This window comes from Lampetra fluviatilis, chromosome 61, assembly GCF_964198595.1.
Source record: "Lampetra fluviatilis chromosome 61, kcLamFluv1.1, whole genome shotgun sequence".
NCBI lineage: Eukaryota > Metazoa > Chordata > Hyperoartia > Petromyzontiformes > Petromyzontidae > Lampetra > Lampetra fluviatilis.
The window spans coordinates 2,684,106-2,710,815 of NC_136335.1; the positions used below are offsets into that span (position 1 = coordinate 2,684,106).

General features: G+C 52.1%; 1 protein-coding gene across 2 annotated transcripts in view; it reads left to right on the forward strand.

The window, feature by feature from the left end:
• TTLL11 (tubulin tyrosine ligase like 11) overlaps nucleotides 1-26,710 on the forward strand; it is a 263,922-nt gene that overhangs the window by 59,361 nt on the left and 177,851 nt on the right. The window contains exons 9-12 of one of the 2 annotated variants that reach the window (XR_013640460.1): nucleotides 9,094-9,325; nucleotides 10,611-10,747; nucleotides 14,027-14,127; nucleotides 17,074-19,954. Coding sequence is in view for 1 of the 2 variants with exons in the window: in XM_078881427.1 (XP_078737553.1) it covers nucleotides 9,094-9,325; nucleotides 10,611-10,747; nucleotides 14,027-14,127; nucleotides 17,074-17,618 (1,015 nt within the window). In the remaining variant the exon portion in view is untranslated. Of the gene's footprint in view, nucleotides 1-9,093; nucleotides 9,326-10,610; nucleotides 10,748-14,026; nucleotides 14,128-17,073; nucleotides 20,135-26,710 lie in introns of those variants that run through there. The other variant, XM_078881427.1, reaches the window with a different exon arrangement.

Consider the following 26,710-nt stretch of genomic DNA (forward strand, 5'->3'; position numbering starts at 1 on the left):
TGGTGCTGGTGCTGGCGGTGGTGCTGGTAGTGGTGGTGGTCGTGGTCGTGGTCGTGGTGGTGGTGCTGGTGGTGCTGGTGGTGCTGGTGGTGCTGGTGGTGCTGGTGGTGGTGCTGGTGGTGGTGCTGGTGGTGGTGGTGGTGGTGGTGGTGGTGGTGCTGGTAGTGGTGGTGGTGGTAGTGGTGGTAGTGGGGGTAGTGGTGGTGGTGGTGGTGCTGGTGGTGGTCGTGGTGGTGGTCGTGGTGGTTGTGCTGGTGGTGGTGGTTGTGGTGGTGGTGGTGGTGGTGGTGCTGGTGCTGGCGGTGGTGCTGGTAGTGGTGGTGGTGCTGGTAGTGGTGGTGGTGGTGGTCGTGGTGGTGGTAGTGGTGGTAGTGGTGGTAGTGGTGGTGGTGGTGGTGGTGCTGGTGGTGGTGGTGGTGGTGGTGGTCGTGGTGGTGGTCGTGGTGGTTGTGCTGGTGGTTGTGGTGCTGGTGCTGGTGGTGGTGGTGCTGGTGCTGGCGGTGGTGCTGGTAGTGGTGGTGGTCGTGGTCGTGGTCGTGGTGGTGGTGCTGGTGGTGCTGGTGGTGCTGGTGGTGCTGGTGGTGCTGGTGGTGGTGCTGGTGGTGGTGCTGGTGGTGGTCGTGGTGCTGGTGGTATGTATTTCTATGGGTCTCTGTATCTCTATGGGTCTATAGGGGGGGGGATAGGGGGGGGGGGTGGGGGGGGATAGGGGGCAGGGTATAGGGGGGGGGGGGATAGGGGGTTGGGGATTGGGGGTGGAGTGGGGGGAGTAATGCACCAGCGGTTGGCACATAACACCTGAATTGGGGGTCGAACCCAGGTGGTTTTTCGCTGCGAGGCGCACATGTCTCCCTCCGCGCCACTTGAACGCGTCGAATCCTTCCTCGCTAGGTCCGCGGGCTTTTCCCATCATCCCCTGTTCTAGCTGACCACCTTCCCTGCCGCGGCGATGTCGCGCATTAGCTCCTTGCTTCGGTCGCGTCTCAAATGGATTCTGATGTGCGGTGAGTGTGAGGGGGAGAGAGAGCGAGAGGGAGAGAGAGAGAGTGTGAGAGGGAGACAGAGAGAGTGTGAGAGTGTGAGAGAGTGAGTGTGTGAGAGAGTGTGAGAGAGTGTGAGAGAGTGTGAGAGTGTGAGAGGGAGAGAGAGAGAGTGTGAGAGAGAGTCGTACAACACGTTTGGAATCGACTGGAGTAAATCTGGGACTTACGAATAAAATCGACTTACGAACAGACCTCTGGAATTTCGATTTAAAGCTTTCGTGACTGCAGGGATTCATCTTCTTGTTTATTTCGGTAAAGTCTGAAGACGCTGTCTTCCCGACAGACCTGTTCTTCACCTGAGGGACGGCTGCTTGCGTTGTGGCCAAAAACGTCGTGAGAATTGTTTTGTAATGTTTTATTTTTATTATTTTATTATTTCCCTTCTACGTGACTTTACCGAAAGAACCAAGAAGATGAATCCCTGCAGTCACGAAAGCTTTAAATCGACATTCAACGGGGCAATGTTGAGAGATAGGTCTGTCGGAAAGACAGCGTTCTTCACCTGAGGACGGCTGCTTGCGTTGTGGCCAAAAACGTCGTGAGAATTATTTTATTACGTTAAATTTTTATTATTTTATTATTTCCCTTCTACGTGACTTTACCGAAAGAACCAAGAAGAAGACCTCTGGAACCTAACTCATTTGTTAGTAGATGACTCCCTGTACTGCGACGTTTACAACTAGCTTCATCAGGCGATTTGGCAGAATTTTGATTAATTGGTCGTATCGGGTATAGGCGGCAGAGGTGGTGGTGAGTTAACGACACATTGACAATTGTTTTTTTTTACCCTTTTATCTGGCAACAAAACTGACACCTTTTTTACGAGGAGTCATGTTTGCATAGACCACAATACCTGCAGTCATAATGCAAACAAAAAACACAACAGGTATTGCGGTCTGTGCAAACATGACTCCTCGTAAAAAAGGTGTCAGTTTTGTTGCCGGATAAAAGGGTAAAAAAAAAACAATTATTATATTTTTTTTACTGGCAAATGAGGTACCAACGACACATTAACATTCACGCGATCTAACCCACATTTTTATTTTATGAGCGACTTTGTACTCAGCCTCCGTTCGGATTGGGTAGTCTCTACCAGAGGTGGGACAAAGTCATTGTTATGCAAGTCCAAGTCGAGTCGCAAGTCATCAAATTCATGACTCGAGTCTGACTCGAGTCCAAGTCACATGACTCGAGTCCACATCTCAGAGGTGGGACAAAGTCATTGTTATGCAAGTCCAAGTCGAGTCGCAAGTCATCAAATTCATGACTCGAGTCTGACTCGAGTCCAAGTCACATGACTCGAGTCCACATCTCAGAGGTGGGACAAAGTCATTGTTATGCAAGTCCAAGTCGAGTCGCAAGTCATCAAATTCATGACTCGAGTCTGACTCGAGTCCAAGTCACATGACTCGAGTCCACATCTCAGAGGTGGGACAAAGTCATTGTTATGCAAGTCCAAGTCGAGTCGCAAGTCATCAAATTCATGACTCGAGTCTGACTCGAGTCCAAGTCACATGACTCGAGTCCACATCTCATAGGTGGGACAAAGTCATTGTTATGCAAGTCCAAGTCGAGTCGCAAGTCATCAAATTCATGACTCGAGTCTGACTCGAGTCCAAGTCACATGACTCGAGTCCACATCTCAGAGGTGGGACAAAGTCATTGTTATGCAAGTCCAAGTCGAGTCGCAAGTCATCAAATTCATGACTCGAGTCTGACTCGAGTCCAAGTCACATGACTCGAGTCCACATCTCAGAGGTGGGACAAAGTCATTGTTATGCAAGTCCAAGTCGAGTCGCAAGTCATCAAATTCATGACTCGAGTCTGACTCGAGTCCAAGTCACATGACTCGAGTCCACATCTCAGAGGTGGGACAAAGTCATTGTTATGCAAGTCCAAGTCGAGTCGCAAGTCATCAAATTCATGACTCGAGTCTGACTCGAGTCCAAGTCACATGACTCGAGTCCACACCTCTGGTCTCTACCCAGCCTAACTGCGACCCCCCCCCGCCCCCCTCCCATATTACACGCAGAGAGCTGACGCATGAACCGTCTGATCAATGTGTCCGGTATTCCTCTCTCTGGGTGACTCATTAACGGCAGCGCCACGGCGTTACGCCGACATCTCCTTCCTATCGCGTAATCCTTAGGGGCAATAAACTACGTAAACAAAAAACTGAACTATCCAATTTTTTTTCGTTGCATTTTTACCAGATAAGGCCCCCACATTGAGCTGCTACATAGCTCTTGTTCAGACGCGACACTGGCTTTCACAAATGATAGCTCAACGAAGTGGGCTGATCATCTTTGTGATCATCATCGTAATCATCATCATCGTCATCGTCATCATCGTCATCATCATCATCTTCGTGGTAATCATCATCATCGTCATCATCATCATCTTCGTGGTAATCATCATCATCATCATCGTGATCATCATCATCATTGTGATCATCATCTTCGTGGTAATCATCATCATCATCATCGTGATCATCATCATCGTGATCATCATCATCGTCATCATCATCATCGTGATCATCATCATCATCATCATCGTGATCAGCATCATCATCATCGTGATCAGCATCATCATCATCGTGATCATCATCATGATCATCTTCGTGGTAATCATCATGGTGATCATCATCATCATCATCGTGATCATCATCATCATCGCGATCATCGTTGTGGTGGTGTGGAAATTTATAGCAGCGGCCAAAAACACCCTCAATGCGGAGGGGGAAATTGCGAAGGGCCCAGAGAGAAAAAAAATCATGCCTCTCCCCCCCTCCACCCCCGTTTACAGCCTAACAGACGGGCGGGTGGGCATGCGGGCGGTGCCGACGGGAAGGAACGACGCAAACGCTTTCAAGCTTAGTTGGCAAAGCATTAAAAATACACCAAAGGAATAACCGCGGTGGTACGAACAAACAGACGCACCAAATGAAAACCCTCCCGCGCGCGACTCGCTCTGCCACGCCGCTGGATCAGCCGGCGGCGTTGCGTTTGCGGCGAGAGGCAATTAAGGCGCTGACGGCTCACATCTTCATTGCGGGCGGAGAGCCCCCCGGCGATTGTTGCCAGCCGGCCAGCGGTTGTGAGCCATCGGCGTGCTGCCGAATTGCAGAAGACTTCCTTAATTCATCTTCTTGGTTCTTTCGGTAAAGTCATCACGTAGAAGGGAAATAATAAAATAATAAAAATTAAACACGATAAAATAATTCTCACGACGTTTCGGCCACAACGCAGCATCTGAATGAAACACCACCAGGCTGGTGGCGTTTCATTCAGACGCTGTCTTTCCGACAGACCTGTTCTTCACCTGAGGACGGCTGCTTGCGTTGTGGCCGAAACGTCGTGAGAATTTCATCTTATTATGTTGTATTTTTATTATTTTATTATTTCCCTTCTACGTGACTTTACCGAAAGAACCAAGAAGATGAATCCCTGCAGTCACGAAAGCTTTAAATCGAAACTTCCTTAATTATTAATAAATAAATAATGACGCCCACCACCCACCACCACCCGGGCCCGTTGCACTCTCAAGCTGAAGGTGGCTGGGTGGGTGTGTAGGTGAGTGGGCAGGTGGGTGGGTGGGCAGGTGGGTGGGTGTGTAGGTGAGTGGGCAGATGGGTGGGTGGGCAGGTGGGTGAGTGGGTAGGTGAGTGGGCAGGTGGGTGGGCAGGTGGGTGGGTGGGCAAGTAAGTGAGTGGACAGGTGGGTGAGTGGGCAGGTGGGTGGGTGGGCAAGTAAGTGAGTGGACAGGTGGGTGAGTGGGCAGGTGGGTGGGTGGGCAAGTAAGTGAGTGGACAGGTGGGTGAGTGGGCAGGTGGGTGAGTGGGCAGGTGGGTGAGTGGGTGGGTGAGTGGGCAGGTGGGTGAGTGGGTAGGTGAGTGGGCAGGTGGGTGGGCAGGTGGGTGGGTGGGCAAGTAAGTGAGTGGACAGGTGGGTGAGTGGGCAGGTGGGTGGGTGGGCAAGTAAGTGAGTGGACAGGTGGGTGAGTGGGCAGGTGGGTGGGTGGGCAAGTAAGTGAGTGGACAGGTGGGTGAGTGGGCAGGTGGGTGGGTGGGCAAGTAAGTGAGTGGACAGGTGGGTGAGTGGGCAGGTGGGTGAGTGGGCAGGTGGGTGAGTGGGTGGGTGAGTGGGCAGGTGGGTGAGTGGGTAGGTGAGTGGGCAGGTGGGTGGGCAGGTGGGTGGGTGGGCAAGTAAGTGAGTGGACAGGTGGGTGAGTGGGCAGGTGGGTGGGTGGGCAAGTAAGTGAGTGGACAGGTGGGTGAGTGGGCAGGTGGGTGGGTGGGCAAGTAAGTGAGTGGACAGGTGGGTGAGTGGGCAGGTGGGTGAGTGGGCAGGTGGGTGAGTGGGCAGGTGGGTGAGTGGGTAGGTGAGTGGGCAGGTGGGTGGGCAGGTGGGTGGGCGGGTGGGTGAGTGGGTAGGTGAGTGGGCAGGTGGCTGGGTGAGTGGGCAGGTGGGTGGGTGGGCAGGTAGGTGAGTGGACAGGTGGTTGCGTTATTCCGATGTGTGAGAAGGGAGTGGTAGGAGAGAGCGTGGAGGGGAGTAGAGTGAGATGAGAGAGGGGAGAGGTAGAGGAGTGCGTGGAGGGGAGTGGAGTGAGATGAGAGGGGAGAGGTAGGAGAGTGCGTGGAGGGAAGTGGAGTGAGATGAGAGGGGAGAGGTAGGAAAGTGCGTGGAGGGAAGTGGAGTGAGATGAGAGGGGAGAGGTAGGAGAGTGCGTGGAGGGGAGTGGAGTGAGATGAGAGGAGAGAGGTAGGAGAGTGCGTAGAGGGGAGTAGAGTGAGATGAGAGGGGTGCAGTGTTGAGTATGGGCAGTGTTTACTCTATGGGCAATGTTGAGTCTATGGTTCAGTGTTGAGTCTATGGGCAGTGTTGAGTCTATGGTGCAGTGTTGAGTCTATGGGCAGTGTTGAGTCTATGTTGCAGTGTTGATTCTATGGTGCAGTGTTGAGTCTATGGGGAGTGTTGAGTCTATGTTGCAGTGTTGATTCTATGGGCAGTGTTGAGTCTATGGGGAGTGTTGAGTCTATGGGCAGTGTTGAGTCTATGGTGCAGTGTTGAGTCTATGGTGCAGTGTTGAGTCTATGTTGCAGTGTTGAGTCTATGGGCAGTGTTGAGTCTATGGGCAGTGTTGAGTCTATGGGTAGTGTTGAGTCTATGGTGCAGTGTTGAGTCTATGGTGCAGTGTTGAGTCTATGGGCAGTGTTGAGTCTATGGTGCAGTGTTGAGTCTATGGTGCAGTGTTGAGTCTATGTTGCAGTGTTGAGTCTATGGGCAGTGTTGAGTCTATGGGCAGTGTTGAGTCTATGGGCAGTGTTGAGTCTATGGTGCAGTGTTGAGTCTATGGTGCAGTGTTGAGTCTATGGGCAGTGTTGAGTCTATGGTGCAGTGATGAGTATATGGGCAGTGTTGAGTCTATGTGCAGTGTTGAGTCTATGGTGCAGTGTTGAGTCTATGGGTAGTGTTGAGTCTGGTGCAGTGTTGAGTCTATGGTGCAGTGTTATCCGCCGAGCCCGTCACCGTAATCGGAGTCGACATCGACACTTGGCTCATTTCGCGCTCCGCTGGAGTTCCGCTCTCGTCACACCGAGCTCCCCGTTCACGTCGCTGGCGGCGGCACCAGCAGCCCGGACGCCTTTCCTTCGCACGTCCCCGCACTCCACCCCCACCACTGCCCCCCACTGCGTTTATCGCCGCGCTCCGATATCATCGGGAACTTCCGCTCGCTCGTCTCGCTCCGGCCCGGCACGGCGGTTCACAAGGGTGGTCAAGCGGGGAACACCACGTTGCTGTAGATGTTGACTACCTCGCCTGGTGTACAGGAGGTCGTGGGTTCGATCTCGACCCTGACAACGCCTGCTGCTGTATATTTGGAGTCTGCGTGTCTCTCTCTCTCTCATCATCATCATCATGGTGGCTAGGAGATGTTAACTACCTCGCCTGGTGTACAGGAGGTCGTGGGTTCGATCCCGACCCTGACACCTGCTGCTGTGTATTTGGAGTTTGCGTGTCTCTCTCATCATCATCATCATCATCACGGTGGCTAGGAGATGTTGACTACCTCGCCTGGTGTACAGGAGGTCGTGGGTTCGATCCCGACCCTGACGCCTGCTGATGTATATTTGTAGTATCTCTATGTGTCTCTATTCATCTCTATGTGTCTCTATTAATCTTCATGAATCTCTATGGGTCTCTGTGTGTCTCTGTGTCTCTATGAGTCTCTATTCATCTTGATGTGTCTCTATGAGTCTCTATTCATCTTGATGAATCTCTATGGGTCTCTATGTGTCTCTATGGGTCTCTATTTATCTTGATGAATCTCTATGGGTCTCTATGTATCTCTATGGGTCTCTATGTGTCTCTATGGGTCCCTATTCATCTTGATGAATCTCTATGGGTCTCTATGTATCTCTATGGGTCTCTATGGGTCTCTATTCATCTTGATGAATCTCTATTGGTCTATATGTATCTCTATGGGTCTCTATGTGTCTCTATGGGTCCCTATTAATCTTCATGAATCTCTATGGGTCTCTGTGTGTCTCTGTGTCTCTATGAGTCTCTGTTCATCTTGATGTGTCTCTATGAGTCTCTATTCATCTTGATGAATCTCTATGAATCTCTATGGGTCTCTATGTGTCTCTATGGGTCTCTAGTTATCTTGATTAATCTCTATGGGTCTCTATGTATCTCTATGGGTCTCTATGAGTCTCTATTCATCTTGATGAATCTCTATGGGTCTCTATGTGTCTCTATGGGTCTCTATTCATCTTGATGAATCTCTATGGGTCTCTATGTGTCTCTATGGGTCTCTAGTTATCTTGATTAATCTCTATGGGTCTCTATGTATCTCTATGGGTCTCTATGAGTCTCTATTCATCTTGATGAATCTCTATGGGTCTCTATGTGTCTCTATGGGTCTCTATTTATCTTGATTAATCTCTATGGGTCTCTATGTATCTCTATGGGTCTCTATGGGTCCCTATTCATCTTGATGAATCTCTATGGGTCTCTATGTATCTCTATGGGTCTCTATGGGTCTCTATGGGTCTCTATTCATCTTGATGAATCTCTATGGGTCTCTATGTATCTCTATGGGTCTCTGTGTGTCTCTGTGCATTGGGAGCATGAGGCAGCTGCTGCCATCAATCTCCACGTTCATGGTAAGTCGCCTCTTGCTTGAACTGTCGTGTGTGATCACGCGAGATGGTCGCTTCTGAGAAACAGCTACACAGCGGCTCAGCGGGGCCTTACACGCGGCGGAAGAGTCGCGAGTCGATGGAACCGTGAGGGGTTGTGGAAATTCCACGTTGCTATGGCAAGGCGGCGGGTCTTCCCGTAGGGCAGCAGCTGCCGCTGTACACGGTGTGAAGTGTTGATCGTTTTACGACGGCGGCGGTGACAGCGCAGATGGCAGTGATGAGGATGTTTGCGATGACGATGGTGATGATGATGTTGATGATGTCGATGATGACGACGATGATGACGATGTTGATGATGGCGATGATGGCGATGATGTTGATGATGGCGATGTTGATGACGATGGTGACAACAACGATGATGATGATGACGACGATGATGATGACGAAGTTGATGACGATGGTGATGACGATGATGATAATGACGATGATGATGACGACGAAGTTGATGACGATGTTGACGATATTGATGATGACGATTATGACGAAGTTGATGACGATGGTGATGAAGATGATGATAGTAATGACGATGATGATGATGATGACGATTATGACGAAGTTGATGACGACAATGTTAATGATGATGATGACGATGTTGATGGCGGCGATCATGACAATGATGACGATGTTGATGACGACAATGATGATGACGACAGTGATGACGATGTTGATGATGACGATGATGACATTGTTGATGACGTTGTTGATGACGATGACGATGTTGATGATGACGACGATGTTGACAATGACGATCATAATGACGGTGCTGATGACGTCGGTGGCGATGTTGACGACGACCATCTTGACGAAGATCTTGACGACGATGACCCCCACCCCAACCAGGTCCCCGAGAAGAACGTCCGTTGAAAAATGCGATCTCCGACTGCGAACGTCGGACATCGCTCACGAGGCGTCTGGACGAGACCCGAAGCTCACGGCGTTCGCCGATGACGACGACAGCGACGACAGCGACGGCGGTGGTGGTGGTGGTGGCGGTGGTGGCGGTGGTGGTGGTGGTGGCTTCGACTTGGAAGACCTGGACATTGGTGGGCTTCCTCCACCCTGCCTCAAGCAGGTCAGTGCACGGACACGCTGCGGGTGGCTAGGAGTTGTTGACTACCTTGCCGGGTACACAGGAGGTCGTGGGTTCGATCCCGACCCTGACGCCTGCTGCTGTATATTTGGAGTTTTCGTGTCTCTCTCTCTCATCATCATCATCATCACGGTGGCTAGGAGATGTTAACTACCTTGCCGGGTACACAGGAGGTCGTGGGTTCGATCCCGACCCTGACGCCTGCTGCTGTATATTTGGAGTTTTCGTGTCTCTCTCTCTCATCATCATCATCATCACGGTGGCTAGGAGATGTTAACTACCTTGCCGGGTACACAGGAGGTCGTGGGTTCGATCCCGACCCTGACGCCTGCTGCTGTATATTTGGAGTTTTCGTGTCTCTCTCTCTCATCATCATCATCATCACGGTGGCTAGGAGATGTTAACTACCTTGCCGGGTACACAGGAGGTCGTGGGTTCGATCCCGACCCTGACGCCTGCTGCTGTATATTTGGAGTTTTCGTGTCTCTCTCTCATCATCATCATCATCACGGTGGCTAGGAGATGTTAACTACCTTGCCGGGTACACAGGAGGTCGTGGGTCCGAACCCGACCCTGACGCCTGTTGCTGTATATTTGGCTGCTGCTCTACATTTCCACGTGGTGATGATGACGATGATGATGACGATGATGATGACGATGATGATGACGATGATGATGACGATGATGATGACGATGATGATGATGACGATGATGATGAGCCCACTTGGTTGAGCTGTCATCGCGTGTGGCCAGGTCGCTACTGAATAAGAAGCTACGTAGTAGCTCAGTGGGGCCTCGCCCGGTAAAATTAAAAAAGTTCAGTCGAGTTTTAGCATCGCCGCTCCGTTGCGGGAGGTTCGGGGCACGAATCTGGCGTCCGCGAGCTCCTGTACACCAGGCGAGGTAGTCAACATCTCCTAGCCACCGTGATGATGATGAGAGAGAGAGGCACGCAAACTCCAAATGTACAGCAGCAGGCATCAGGGTCTGGGATCGAACCCACGACCTCCTGTACACCAGGCGAGGTAGTCAACATCTCCTAGCCACCGTGTAGAGGGGGGGCTGGCGTCTTTATTGGTGAGCCCTCTCACTCGTCGCCCCCACCACTACCCCCCTGCCCCCCCCCGCCTCCACCCCCCCCCACCGCCCCTCTCCACCCCCCCCCACCTCCACCCCCCCCACCTCCACCTCCCCACCCCCGCCTCTCCCCCCCCCCACCCACCCCCTCTCCACCCCCCACCCCCGCCCCTCTCCCCTCCCCACCCAGGTGTACCCCAGGTTCTCTAAGCAGTTCTCCCACCTGCGCGTGTTGGAGCGAGCGGCTCAACTCTTCCTGCGCTTCCTGGGACTCCGCGGCGACGTCTCCCTGCGCATGGGCCCCACGGGGTTCCGCACGTTCAGCAGGTGAGGGGGGAGAGGGGGGAGGGGGGAGAGGGGGGGACAGGGGGAGCGGCTCTGAGAGCTGGGGGGGGGGGTGGGTGACGTGGTGGTGGTGGTGGTGGCGGAGTGGGGAATGAACATTACCTGCGAGGTTAGCGGAAACTTTTCATCCCTTGAAGCATCTCGTTCTCACATCGCGACTGTTTTCGAACGCAGCCAAGTAGCAGACATTAGCCGTGCCAGTGTTCATCTCTCTCGCCGCTCTTAATTGCTACGACACGGCAGAGGGAGACACGGCAGAGGTCGCAACCGGGTACCCGATACCCGTACCCTACCCGATACCCGGCCAGGTACGGGTGCGGGTACCCGTTTGCGACCCTGGTGCGGCCGGGTACGGGTACGGGTAGGCCGTGAGTTACTGGTGAGTCACCGTTTGTCACTCATTTCCCAACGTCTTGTCTCTTCTCACAATTCAAGTTCCGAGAATCAACCCACCCGCGCCTGCAACGTGGCTTCATCCCAGAGGTCGCAATCGGGTACCCGATACCCGTACCCTACCCGATACCCGGCTACCCATTTGCGACCCTGGTGCGGCCGGGTACGGGTACAGGTAAGGAATCAAAACCCGTTTGCGACCCTGGTGCGGCCGGGTACGGGTACAGGTAAGGAATCAGAACCCGTTTGCGACCCTGGTGCGGCCGGGTACGGGTAAGGAATCAAAACCCGTTTGCGACCCTGGTGCGGCCGGGTACGGGTACAGGTAAGGAATCAGAACCCGTTTGCGACCCTGGTGCGGCCGGGTACGGGTACAGGTAAGGAATCAAAACCCGTTTGCGACCTCTGGGAAGCGGTGGTGCAGCGGTTAGCGCGCCGCGCTACGAACCCGGCGACCCGAGTTCGATTCGCCGTCGCGGCCAAGAACACCAGCGGTGACGATTATCTGAAAAGAGTCCTGGGCCTCGCCTAGGTCGACTCGGCCTCAAATGGGTACCTGTTGCGGTGTGTAGTAAACATCGTACACTGGGGAGACAAAGGCGGCCGGGCGTGGTGCTGGCCACCCACCCCCTCGTGTGCCACCGTGCCGGCCTTCATAGGCGCTGCTCGCTAACAGCACTTGCCCCAACAGGGTGCTCAGGCTATACGGGGGATCTTTGTGTTGGTGGCGGCGGTGGTGGCGGGGGCGGTGGTGGTGGTGGTGGTGATCGTGGTGGTGGTGGTGGCGGTGTTGTTGAAGGTGGTGGTGGTGACGGTGGTGGTGGTGGTGGGGGTGGTGGTGGCGGTGGTGGTGGTGGTGGTGGTGGTGACGGTGGTGGTGATGGTGGTGATGGTGGTGATGATGGTGGTGGTAGTGGTGGTGGTGGTGATGGTGATGGTGGTGGTGCTGGTGACGGTGGTGGTGGTGGTGGTGGTGGTGCTGGTGATGGTGGTGGTGACGGTGGTGGCGGTGGTGGTGATGGTGGTGACGCTAACGGTGGTCGTGGTGGTGGTGCTGGTGACGGTGGTGGTGGCGGTGGTGGTGGTGGTGGTGGTGATGCTGGTGACGGTGGTGGTGGCGGTGGTGGTGACGGTGGTGGTGCTGGTGGTGGTGGTGATGCTGGTGACGGTGGTGGTGGCGGTGGTGGTGATGGTGGCGGTGGTGGTGGTGGTGGTGATGGTGGTGGTGGTGATGGTGGTGGTGGTGGCGGTGGTGGTGGTGGTGATGCTGGTGACGGTGGTGGTGGCGGTGGTGGTGGTGGTGACGGTGGTGGTGCTGGTGGTGGCGGTGGTGATGCTGGTGACGGTGGTGGTGGTGGTGGTGGTGGCGGTGGTGGTGGTGGTGGTGGTGATGCTGGTGACGGTGGTGGTGGCGGTGGTGGTGGTGGTGACGGTGGTGGTGCTGGTGGTGGCGGTGGTGATGCTGGTGACGGTGGTGGTGACGGTGGTGGTGGTGCTGGTGGTGATGGTGGTGGTGGCAGTGGTGGTGGTGGTGGTGACGGTGGTGGTGGTGGTGGTGGTGCTGGTGGTGATGGTGGTGGTGGCAGTGGTGGTGGTGGTGGTGACGGTGGTGGTCGTGGTGGTGATGGTGGCGGTGGCGGTGGTGACGGTGGTGGTGGTGCTGGTGACGGTGGTGGTGACGGTGCTGGTTGTGGCTTCAGCGGTGGTGATGGGCGACCGCGCTCATTACCAGACGGATCTGTCGCGATCGTGGGGCTACGGTTGAAGTAACAGAGCCTGCTTCCATAACTCATCTGCCCACCCGCCGGCCTCATTTAATCGTAATTTGTTATCTCATCAAAGATGAACGGCCGTGCCTAATCATCGCCCAAGGGGGCTGGGAGTGGAGGGAGCGAAATCGGATGTTTTGTAACCAAGCTGTTCGGGAAAGAAAGATGTTGCTGCAATAATTATTCAGCATTAGTTATTAAAACAAAACAAAAACTACTTTAACAATATTTTTTTATTTTGCCAGCTAAGGACCCCCCCCCCCCCCCCCATCTGAGCTGTGTGGAACTCTCATTCAGAAGCGACTTCACCACAAAAGACAGCTCCAACGAAGTGTCTTATTATCGTCGCGTGAACGGCTATAGCAGCCAAATGCTCTAAACGCGTGGTGACGCCGCTTCTAAATGTGGAGAGAAATCATCGGAGGTAACCGGAGAAGAATCCACGCAAGCCACGGAGAGAGTGAGAGAGACACGCAAACTCCAAATATACAGCAGCAGGCATCGTCAGGGTCGGGATCGAACCCACGACCTCCTGTACACCAGGCGAGGTAGTTAACATCTCCTAGCCACCGTGATGATGATGAGAGAGAGAGAGACACGCAAACTCCAAATATACAGCAGCAGGCATCAGGGTCCGGTATCGAACCCACTACCTCCTGTACACCAGGCGAGGTAGTCAACATCTCCTAGCCACCGTGATGACGATGAGAGAGAGAGACACGCAAACTCCAAATACACAGCAATCGTTACCACGAGCCGTCATCAGGCACGTCGCCGGCATTGCGAACATCTTCCCTCTCTTCTTGGTTCTTTCGGTAAAGTCACGTAGAAGGGAAACAATGAAATAATAAATAATAAAACATAAGACGCTGTCTTTCCGACGGACCTGTTTTTCACCTGAGGACGGCTGCTTGCGTTGTGGCCGAAACGTCGTGAGAATTATATTTTATTATGTTTTATTTTTATTATTTTATTATTTCCCTTCTACGTGACTTTACCGACGAAACCAAAGAGTACGATGCCAAAGATGTTCAAAACACACACACACAGCAATGATGACGGCTCGTGCCACCTGTCTGTTCTTGTCGACCCTTCTCAGGAACTGCAAGCTGTGCACTCCCAGCATCAGCATGGCCTACATTGACATCCTCTACATCGACGTAACGCGACGATGGAACTGCACGGCACTCCAAGAGACGGGTACTACATCGACATCATCGTCATCGTCACCGCCACGGTCATCATCACCGCCACGGCAGAGGTCGCAACCAGTTTTTGATTTCTTACCCATACCCGGCCGCACCAGGGTCGCAAATGGGTACCCGTACCCGTACCCGGCCGGGTGCGGGTAGCCGGGTACGGGTAGGGTACGGGTATCGGGTACCCGATTGCGACCTCTGGGATGAAGCCATGTTGCAGGCGCGGGTGGGTTGATTCTAGGAACTTGAATTGTGAGAAGAGACAAGACGTTGGGAAATGAGTGACAAACGGTGACTCACCAGTGACTCACGGCCTACCCGTACCCGTACCCGGCCGCACCAGGGTTGCAAACGGGTACCCGTACCCGTACCCGGCCGGGTACCCGTACCCGTACCCGGCCGGGTACGTGTAGCCAGGTATCGGGTACCCGGTTGCGACCTCTGCGCCACGGTCATCGTCACCGGCATCGTCGACGTCACCAACATGACGCTTCATTTTATTGCCGTGCCGGCCTGCTCATCACCGCGATCGCCGTCGTCATTTCTCGCCGTCATCATGATTGTTATGATCACACTCTTAGGTTGTTTCGGTAAAGTCACGTGGGTAAAAATAAAAACAAATAATTGAAATAATAGAAATAATAATAGTAGAAGTAAAATAATTATTCTACGTGAGAGTATGAATCCTTCCAGTCACGAAAGCTTCAAATCTAGAATCATTAGAATCATGATCATTAGAATCATGAGCAATGTCCTTTATCTTGCGATGGCAGGCCTGGTTGGTGGGTGGGCGGGCGGGCGGCTGCGATGGGTCAGTGAGTGAATGAATGGGTGGTTAATTGGGGGGAGTGGGTGAGTCAGTATGTGAGTGGGCGTGCGAGTGAGCGAGTGGGTGAGTGGGTGGAAGACTAGGTGAGTGTGGGGAGCGGTGGTGCAGCGGTTAGCGCTGCGCTGCGCTCCGAACCCGGCGACCCGAGTTCGATTCCCGCTCACGGTCAACACCGGTGACGATTATCTGAACCGGTCCTGGGCTTCCCCTAGGTCGACTCAGCCTCAAACGAGTACCTGGTGTGGTGTGTAAACACAGAGGCGGCCGAGCGTAGTGCTGGCCACCCACCCGCTCATGTGCCGTGTCGGCCTTCATAGGTGCTACTCGCTAACTGCACTTGCCCCAGCAGTCTGTTACAGGCTATACGAGGGATATTGGTATTTTGAGTGGGTGGGTGGGTGGGTGGGTGAGTGAGTAGGTGAGTGGGTGAGAGGCTTAGTGGGTGAGTAGGTGAGTGGGTGAGTGAGTAGGTGAGTTGCTTAGTGGGTGAGAAGGTGAGTGGGTGAGTAGGTGAGTGGGTGAGAGGCATAGTGGGTGAGTAGGTGAGTGGGTGAGTGAGTAGGTGAGTGCGTGCGTGAGTAGGTGAGTGGGTGGGTGATTGGGTGAGTAGGTGAGTGGGTGAGTGGCTTAGTGGGTGAGTGAGTAGGTGTGTGGGTGAGTGAGTAGGTGAGTGGGTGAGTGAGTAGGTGGGTGGGTGACTGAGTAGGTGACTGGGTGAGTAGGTGAGTGGGTGAGTAGGTGAGTGGCTTAGTAGGTGAGTGAGTAGGTGATTGGGTGAGTCGGTGAGTGGGTGCGTGAGTGAGTAGGTGAGTGAGTAGGTGAGTGAGTAGGTGAGTGGGTGAGTGAGTAGGTGAGTGGTTGAGTAGGTGAGTGGGTGGGTGAGTGAGTGGGTGAGTGTGTGAGTGAGTAGTTCAGTGGGTGAGTGGGTGAGCAGGTGAGTGGGTGAGTGAGTGAGTAGGTGAGTGAGTGGCTTAGTGGGTGAGTGAGTAGGTGAGTGGGTGAGTGAGTAGTTAAGTGGGTGAGTAGGTGATTGGGTGAGTCGGTGAGTGGGTGGGTGAGTGAGTGAGTAGGTGAGTGAGTGGCTTAGTGAGTGAGTGAGTAGGTGAGTGGGTGAGTGAGTGAGTAGTTAAGTGGGTGAGTGAGTAGGTGAGTGGGTGAGCGAGCAGGTGAGTGGTTGAGTGAGTGAGTGAGTAGGTGAGTGGGTGGGCGAGCAGGTGAGTAAGTGAGTGAGTGAGCAGGTGAGTGGGTGAGTGAGTGAGCAGGTGAGTGGGTGAGATGGTTGGACACATTGTGGGAGATTTTCTCACCAGCAGCGAAACTGCATGGGGGGAGTGGAGTGGGGGGTGGCGTGGAAATTCATCTGAGGGTCTCTCACGACGCTTAACTTAGCGTGAATCATTGCAAATGATCCGTGCAACAAAAAAAAAATCGCGCTTGCTACAAATGACTGATTTCATCAGGGGTGGGTTTTTTTTCTTTTTCCCCCCATTAAATTCCGTTAACTTGTGCCATCCTAATCCGCTGCTAACATCTGTATCGTCGTCACGATTGACCGACTCGTTTCTTCTTCAGAACTGCTCGTCGTGTTCAGTTTCTTGTCCTTCCCCCCCCCCACTCCCCTCCCCCCCCTCCCGTCGCCTCCGGCAAGCGCAGTTCGCTACGTATGGTGCGGAAGAAGTTCGAGGCCGACCGAAATTCGGTTTCGGATTCGGCGCCGAAAGTTGTCAGATGGACAATTTCGGTATCGGCCGAACGAGGATCGCTGCGACTTCAATTATTTTAGCCCCCACCCCCTGTGTCACCCCCCAACCCCCACCCCCCATCTCACCCCCCACCCCCTGTCTGACCCCCCAACCCCCACCCCCCCATCTCACCCCCCCAACCCCCACTCCCCGTGTCACCCCCAACCCCCACCCCCAATTTCACCCCCAACCCCCACCCCCCCCCGTCTCACCCCCATCTCACCCCCCACCCCCACCCCCCGTGTCACACCCAACCCCCAAACCCCACCCCCATCTCACCCCCCAAACCCCACCCCCGTGTCACACCCAACCCCCACCCCCCCCAACCCCCACCCCCCCCCCACCCCACCCCACCCACCCCACCCACCCCCCCCAGGCATGAGCTTCCAGGCGTTTGTCGAGGCCTTCCGCCAGGTGGCCGCCCGCCGCTTCCCGTCGCTGCCGCTGAGCGTGCAGGTGGAGGCGCTGCTGCAGCTGTGTGAGGGGCGCGCAGAGAACGCCTCGCGGCGGAGAGGCCCCACTCACCCTCCTCACCAGCCTCCTCCTCACCAGCCTCCTCCTCACCAGCGCCCGCCCCACACTCAGCCGCCTCACCGACGTCACCTCTCTCCTCACCGCCCTCGGCTCGCCTGTTCGCCGGCCCGCCAGCCGGCCTGTCCCTCGGACGCCGGTGGTGGCGGCGGTGGCACCGTCACCACCGCCACCACCGCCACCTACAACGCCACCACCTGCAGCGGTGACACCGTCACCACAACCACCGCCACCACCTGCAACGCCACCACCACCTGCAACGCCACCACCACCTGCAGCGGTGACGCCGCCGCCACCGCCGCCACCGCCGCCACCACCCACACCGTCGCCACCGCAGCCTCCAGCGGTGCGGTGAACACCGCTGGCCGCGAGCAGCCAAGCCCCAAGTGACGCTGGTGCAGGCCAAGCTCCCCGGTCGCCTCCCGCAGCGACGCTTTGCTGCCGCGGTCGCTTCGCCTCTCCGCCTCGTCGTCACGTTCGCCGCAGCCTTGAAAGCCGTCGACGGGCCCGCTCGAGTTTCCCGTCGGGCCCTCGTTCCCGTCGCTCCCAAAAAAAAAAGGCCCACCGCTTATTTTGTTTGGCTCGTGCGTGCGAACGTGCGTGTGTGCGAGCGAGCGTGCGTGCGTGCGAGCAATCGTGCGAGCAAGCGTGCGAGCAATCGTGCGAGCAATCGTGCTAGCGAGCGTGCGAGCAATCGTGCATGCGAGCAATCGTGCGTGCAATCGTGCTAGCGAGCGAGCGTGCATCACAGCGGGATGGCTTAAGAGTCGGAGCTCGCCGCCGATTGCATCGTGAGCTTTCCCGCGGGGCGAGAGAGAGCGGGAGGGGGCGCCTTGGTAGTGGAGGGGGGCGACAGCAAGACGGACTCTATGGCTCCCCTAAGCCACTCTTGAGAGCGCAAAAACACTTACAGTAAGTGGTGAGACAAAGTAAGAATTACTTTGAGTTTAGTTTGTGAATAACCTAGAGTCGACAGAAATGTGTTGTCATGCCCATGTGTCTATGCAAATCTTTGGGCCCCGATATGAGTCTATGGGTCTCTATGTGAGTCTGCGGGCCTCTATGTGAGTCTATGGGTTTCTCTGTGAGTCTATGGGTCTCTATATAAGTCTTTGGGTCTCTGTGAGTCTGTGGGTCTTTCTGTGAGTTTATAGGTCTCTGTGAGTCTTTGGGTCTCTATGTGAGTCTATGTGTCTCTGTGAGTCTACGGGTCTCTATGTGAGTCTATGGGTCTCTATGTCAGTCTATAGGTCTCTGAGTCTACAAGTCTCTATGTGAGTCTATGGGTCTCTATGAGTCTATGGGTCTCTATGTGAGTCTATGGGTCTCTATGAGTCTATGGGTCTCTGTGTGAGTCTATGGGTCTCTATGTGAGTCTATGGGTCTCTATGTGAGTCTATGGGTCTCTATGTGAGTCTATGGATCTCTATGTGAGTCTATGGGTCTCTATGTGAGTCTATGGGTCTCTGTGAGTCTATGGGTCTCTGTGTGAGACCAGGGCTTGATTTCAGTCAGGTCTGTCCAGGTTATTCAATATTCACGTACCCGGCACACCACATCAAGTACACCATCTCACTCTATAGCTGGGGCTCACTACCAGTTTAAGGGGAACCCACTTCAGTCAATCAGCGACCAGGAAATTATTCGGGAAGCATTTTATTATAATTTCACCAGGTGGCGGCTCATCATCATCATCGTCATCATCGTCATCATCATCACTGTCGTCATCATCGTCATCGTCATCTTCATCATCATCGTCATCATCATCGTCATCATCATCGTCATCATCGTCGTCATCATCATCTTCATCATCATCGTCGTCATCATGATCATCATCATCGTCATCATCATCTTCGTCATCATCGTCGTCATCATCGTCATCATCATCGTCGTCGTCATCATCGTCATCATCATCGTCGTCATCATCGTCGTCATCATCGTCGTCATCATCATCGTCATCATCATCATCGTCATCATCTTCGTCGTCATCGTCGTCGTCATCATCTTCGTCATCGTCGTCGTCATCGTCGTCATCGTCGTCGTCATCATCATCATCATCGTCATCATCGTCATCATCATCATCGTCGTCGTCATCATCGTCATCATCGTCATCTTCATCATCATCGTCATCATCGTCATCTTCGTCGTCATCGTCGTCATCGTCGTCGTCATCATCGTCATCATCATCGTCATCATCATCGTCATCTTCGTCATCATCGTCATCATCATCGTCATCGTCATCGTCATCATCATCGTCATCGTCATCATCATCGTCATCATCGTCATCATCATCACTGTCGTCATCATCATCATCGTCATCTTCGTCATCATCGTCGTCATCGTCATCATCATCATCATCGTCGTCATCATCGTCATCATCATCGTCATCATCGTCATCATGACACCTTTTTGCAAGGAATCATGCTTACATTAACCAGTGTCAGATGTGTTGTCAGAAAAAAGGGGGACAACCCTATGAGTATATTGTGGTACTGATGTAGCTTCTCACCCCGAGCTCTCATTACTCTGGCAGTGCGTTGTCTTTGAACTGTGCGCCTTTTGGCGTCATCTGGTCGAACACCGTATGAGACTAGGCTCTAAAGAAAGCTGTCTCTGGTGTGGACCAATCAGTTTCAAAGACAATGAATACATTATCAGAGTAGTGTTTTTTGTTTGCATTTGACTGCAAGTATTGTGGTTAATGTAAGCATGATTCCTTGCAAAAGGTGGCAGTTTTGTTGCCAAAAAAAAGGCGAAAAACCCCTATTAGTATATTGTAGTACTGGCAAAGGGGAGGTCCCATGACATTCTACTTAATTAAATAAACTTTGTGATAAATGTTTTCTCCTAAAACATCAGAGTGCAACGCCACATTAAATGCGCACTGCAATGACAATAGTTTAAAGCGATTTATAAAAAAATGGAAATGTGTTTTTTTGGGTGGGGGGGGGGGCAGAGCTTTGTGACGTCATATTTGAGGGGGGGTCTGACTTTTTGTGACGAGGGGGTGGGGTCAAAAGTCGTCCAAAATCGCGTGACGTCATTTATGGACTGCCCCAAAGCGAATGATTTGAGTTGCCTGGTTGCGAAATCTCTCACCCCTCCCTCAAAAAAATGCGACGAACGTTAATCGATAGTAAATTATCTGTGTAGCGTAAGTTTTTTTTTAAGATTGATCATAGCACACTTACTAATTAAGTTACAAACAAACAAAAACAATTCTAATAGCTGTCGGTCAAATGAAGGTAGAAGTGAAAACGATCTGAAAAACTATCGGAAATTAGTTTTTTTTTAATCTGAAAAATTCGAATCTGATGTTATTGTTGTTTTTTTTATCTGAATGTTTACTTTCTCACTTTTCAAGTGCAATGCAAGACTAGCTTGGAGAGGAGATTATTGGTGTAAGGCACTACCACTAGACTACAACGTACGTCTATCCATAACGCCCTATATTCTTAGAGCACTATTAACACGTCTGTCACCGAAATTCGAATGCTATACTTCAAACGTTGCCTCCACGTGTTGCTGGATTCGAGATGTGCATGGCTTGGTGGGGAATGCTGGCGCCATGGTGGCTATGAGATGTTAACTACCTCGCCGGGTCTACAGGAGATCGTAGCTTTGATCCCTACCCTGAAGGTGCCTGCTGTATATTTGGAGTCTGCGGTGTGTGTGTCTCTCGCTCTCCGTGGACGCGTGGATTTCTCTCCGGGTCCTCGTGGTTTATTTTGTTTCTTCCTCCCCACTCCACTCCACATTTAGAATGAACGTCAGGCGTTTCGAGCATACGGCTGCTGCTATACATTTCCACGCGATGGCGATCACGATAAGCCACGTTTTGCCGAGCAATCATTACACGGTGGCCGTGTAATGATTGCAATGTAATGATGGCTCAACGAAATGCTGTATCGCTCAGTGGGCCTTAGCTGGTAAAACAAAAATAGCTTTATATCTAGAGGACTGCAGAACTTAGGGGTGGCATTTGGTGCCGGCTCGGGCCTTACCATGTAAAACAAAAATATCTTCATATCTAGAGGACCGCAGAACTTGGGGGTGGCATTTGGTACCATCTTGAGCCTTAGCTGGTTAAACAAAAATAGCTTCATATCTAGAGGACCGCAGAACTTGGGGGTGGTATTTGGTACCAGCTCGAGCCTTAGCTGGTTAAACAAAAATAGCTTCATATCTAGAGGACCGCAGAACTTGGGGATGGTATTTGTTACCAGCTCGAGCCTTAGCTGGTAAAACAAAAATAGCTTCATATCTAGAGGACCGCAGAACTTGGGGGTGGGATTTGTTACCAGCTCGAGCCTTAGCTGGTAAAACAAAAATAGCTTTATATCTAGAGGACCGCAGAACTTGGGGGTGGTATTTGGTACCAGCTCGAGCCTTAGCTGGTAAAACAAAAATAGCTTCATATCTAGAGGACCGCAGAACTTGGGGGTGGGATTTGTTACCAGCTCGAGCCTTAGCTGGTAAAACAAAAATAGCTTCATATCTAGAGGACCGCAGAACTTGGGGGTGGGATTTGTTACCAGCTCGAGCCTTAGCTGGTAAAACAAAAATAGCTTCATATCTAGAGGACCGCAGAACTTGGGGGTGGGATTTGGTACCAGCTCGAGCCTTACCTGGCAAAACAAAAATAGCTTTATATCTATAGGATCGCAGAACTTGGGGGTGGGATTTGGTACCAGCTCGAGCCTTACCTGGCAAAACAAAAATAGCTTTATATCTAGAGGATCGCAGAACTTGGGGGTGGGATTTGGTACCAGCTCGAGCCTTACCTGGCAAAACAAAAATAGCTTCATATCTAGAGGACCGCAGAACTTGGGGGTGGGATTTGGTACCAGCTCGAGCCTTACCTGGCAAAACAAAAATAGCTTCATATCTAGAGGACCGCAGAACTTGGGGGTGGGATTTGTTACCTGCTCGAGCCTTACCTGGCAAAACAAAAATAGCTTCATATCTAGAGGACCGCAGAACTTGGGGGTGGGATTTGGTACCAGCTCGAGCCTTACCTGGCAAAACAAAAATAGCTTTATATCTAGAGGATCGCAGAACTTGGGGGTGGGATTTGGTACCAGCTCGAGCCTTACCTGGCAAAACAAAAATAGCTTTATATCTAGAGGATCGCAGAACTTGGGGGTGGCATTTGGTACCAGCTCACGGCTGAGCCGGTTGCCTCCGCATACCCCTGAGTCAATCCTCCATCTCTGTGCGCGCCCCCGGTACAATTATACATTTGACATAATCATCGTCATCATTACGACTGTTCAAAGTCCAAGCTGAAAAGTTGGGCTCTAATTTATGTTGTTGTTGCTTAAAGTAACGTCAATCATTTAAAGCTTTCGTGACTGCAGGGATTCATCTTCTTGGTTCTTTCGGTGTGACGCTGTCTTTCCGACAGACCTGTTCTTCACCTGAGGACGGCTGCTTGCGTTGTGGCCGAAACGTCGTGAGAATTATTTTATTTTGTTTTATTTTTATTACTTCCCTTCTACGTGACTTTACCGAAAGAACCAGGAAGATGAATCCCTGCAGTCACGAAAGCTTTAAATCGAAATATAACAATATTATTTTATTATATTATTATATTTTATTATGTTTTATTTTTATTATTTTATTATTTCCCTTCTACGTGACTTTACCGAAAGAACCAAGAAGATAATGTCATCATGTTTCTCAAAAACGTTTTGATCCACCCATCTCTATGTTAACGTATGTAACGCAGAGGTGGGACAAAGTCATTGTTATGCAAGTCCAAGTCGAGTCGCAAGTCATCAAATTCATGACTCGAGTCCACACCTCTGATGTAACGTAACATGTTTACCTTCCAAAATAAAATATGCAAAGCGATGAGACAAAGACATGATTTGTTTAAACTCTCGTTTCTTTTGGACGAGTCTGGCTCTCATTCAGACGCTGTCTTTCCGACAGACCTGTTCTTCACCTGAGGACGGCTGCTTGCGTTGTGGCCGAAACGTCGTGAGAATTATTTTATTATGTTTTATTTTTATTATTGTATTACTTCCCTTCTACGTGACTTTACCGAAATAACCAAGAAGATGAATCCCTGCAGTCACGAAAGCTTTCAATCGAAACCTATTATCATATTTTAGTACTGGCAAAGGAGGTCCCATGATGCATTGCGTATAGTGAGATTTTGACCTGGTTGGGGTGTGGTGTCCGCCCGACAGCCGGACAGACCACGTGACGGACGGACAGACAAGGCAGACAAAGACGAACGCGAATTGTAAAACGCAACAGGATTTTTTTCTGTTTGTTTATTTAGCGACGTTCAAAGAACCAAATGTCTGCAAAAGATCCATTTGCCAAAGACGATGTTCAGATCTTGTCACCTATGCACATACATTCGTCCGCACGCAACTGACATATATATTTATTTATTTTCCCACCCCCTTAGCAAAAACAAACCGTGAGTCTTGATTTCTCTTTTCTTTAAATTAGCGTGTAACTTCATATATATATAGTTCAACCCACACAAATCTCACAGACATCGTATAGCATTGATGCCTCTGTCGAAATGCCAACTGGAAATGTACAACAGCCCTCCCTTTCCACTCGCTCCTCAGCCTGTCATCAAGGTTATAAAACGTCCTCCCGGGGAAGTTTCACTCGTAGCTTGGAAGTAGCGATCGGCTCATCATCAACGTTAACGACGCGAATATTTTACACCAAATATAATACAATGTAGGGAGAGGGCGGGCTGGGGAGGGCTGGGCAGAGGTTAGCGCACTGCGCAAGAGACCACGACGTTTAGTCCGACAATTCGCGACCAGGGCCCTACAACGGTGGCGAGCGGATAAACGGAACCCGTACCACGGATGTCCGTCGTTCCACGTGGGCAAATTGACCGATGATGACCAGTCGTGGTGGTGAAGTATGTTTAAACAACCCCCCGCCCCCCCAAATCATCGACAGAGCACACGGGGAAGACCTTAATCCAGCAGCGAAGATGGATAAAGGTTTGTACATTGTTATTACTATTTTACCGATAGGCATTTATCATACAACGCGATATGCAAGATGCTGCGGTGGTTTATGTCGGCGGCAGTGGTAACCGCAGCTTGGGTTGCCATCGAGTCAACGAGGAACGGTTCTTGGCTCAACGTTGGGGCCAACGTTGGGGCCAACGTTGGGGCCAACCTTAATCCAACGTTAGCCTGACGTTAATCCAACGTTGGGCTAACGTTGGGGCCAACGTTAATCCAACGTTGGCCAGACGTGAATCCAACGTTGGCTCAACGTTGGGGCCAACGTTGGGGCCAACCTTAATCCAACGTTAGCCTGACGTTAATCCAACGTTGGGCTAACGTTGGCCTGACGTTAATCCAACGTTAGCCTGACGTTAATCCAACGTTGGGCCCAACGTGAATCCAACGTTAGCCCAACATTACATCTTCGCTGGGCACGGTTGCGTGTTGCGTAATGAAACGGGGTGTGTTTCCGAGAGGATTTTGGCCAAGCGTGCCATCAACGGCGGGTGACCTCGTGCTTGCATCGGCAGTGGCAGCCGTCGAGTGTGCAGGCGGTGCAACTGCACAGAGACAGAGAGAGAGGAGAGACCCGGAGACTTTACACGCAGAGACTCACCGAGTCAAACAGAGGCCCCCAATAGACTTCCTTAGAGACCCGTAGGCCTACGACAGAGGGTTGTTACATCATCATCAGCAGCTGTCGAGTGTGCAGGCGGTGCAACTGCACAGAGAGAGAGAGGAGAGACCCGGAGACTTTACACGCAGAGACTCACCGAGTCAAACAGAGGCCCCCAATAGACTTCCGTAGAGACCCGTAGGCCTACGACAGAGGGTTGTTACATCATCATCATCAGCAGCAGCAGCAGCTGTCGAGTGTGCAGGCGGTGCAACTGCACCACGTGGGTCAGATGGTTTAGGCAGTTTTCGAACTGATGCGTGGACACCTTTGGAACACATCACGTGAACACCTTGGGAACTTAGACGTGAACACCTTTGGAACACATCACGTGAAAACTTTTGGAACTGACACGTTTAACACCTTTATAACCGACACGTGAACACTTTTGTAACGTGTCGCATGAACACTTTTCGAACTGACGCGTGAACACATTTTGGAACTGAGATGTGAACACTTTTGGAACGGACACACGCTTGAACACCTTTTAGAGCTGACTGACGGCTTGGGCAATTTTTGGAACACGTGAACACTTTTGGAACATGACGCGTGAACAATTTTCGAACTGACGCATGAACACCTTTTGGAGCCGACGCGTGCAAAACACCGCGGCGAGATGCCGGGGCAGAGAGCGCCGGGGCCAAGCGTACTGAGAAGTAGCAGCTGCTGCAGAAGTAGCAGCTGCTGCAGAAGTAGCAGCAGTAGCAGCAGTAGTAGTAGCAGCTGCAGCAGAAGTAGCAGCTGCTGCAGAAGTTGCAGAAGCATCAGCTGTAGGAGTAGCAGCAGTAGAAGTAGCAGCAGCAGAAGTAGCAGCAGTAGTAGCAGAAGTAGCTGCAGCAGAAGTAGCAGCTGCAGCAGAAGTAGCAGCAGAAGTAGTAGCAGCCAGAGGTGGGACAAAGTCATTGTTATGCAAGTCCAAGTCGAGTCGCAAGTCATCAAATTCATGACTCGAGTCTGACTCGAGTCCAAGTCACATGACTCGAGTCCACATCTCATAGGTGGGACAAAGTCATTGTTATGCAAGTCCAAGTCGAGTCGCAAGTCATCAAATTCATGACTCGAGTCTGACTCGAGTCCAAGTCACATGACTCGAGTCCACACCTCTGGTAGCAGCTGCTGCAGAAGTAGCAGCAGCAGTAGTAGCAGCTGCAGAAATGTAGCCGAAGCATCAGCTGTAGGAGTAGCAGCAGCAGTAGTAGCAGCAGTAGTAGCAGCAGCAGAAGTAGCAGCAGCAGTAGCAGCAGCTGCAGCAGTAGTAGCAGCAGCAGAAGTAGCAGAATCAGCAGTAGCAGCAGCTGCAGAAAGGTAGCAGAAGCATCAGCTGTAGGAGTAGCAACAGCAGTAGTAGCAGCATCAGTAGTAGCTGCAGCAGTAGCAGCAGTAGTAGTAGCAGCAGCTGCAGCAGTAGCAGCAGCAGCAGTAGCAGTAGCAGCAGTAGCAGCAGCAGTAGCAGTAGCTGCAGCAGTAGTAGCAGCTGCAGCAGTAGCAGTAGCAGCAGTAGCAGTAGCAGCAGTAGCAGCAGCAGTAGCAGTAGCTGCAGCAGTAGTAGCAGCTGCAGCAGTAGCAGCAGCAGTAGCAGCAGTAGCAGCAGCAGTAGCAGCAGTAGCAGCAGTAGCTGCAGCAGTAGCTGCAGCAGTAGCAGCTGCAGGCCATCGAGCAGAGACTGCGTTCACCGCGCAGCGCTTTCAGACTGCGCTGCTCCTGTGGCCGTCTGGAACGCTCTCTTCACCTTCCGATCGTAGGAAGTCACCGGGAGATGCGCGCTTTTAAATCATCATCGTCATCGTCTTCTAGAACGACCAAACTCA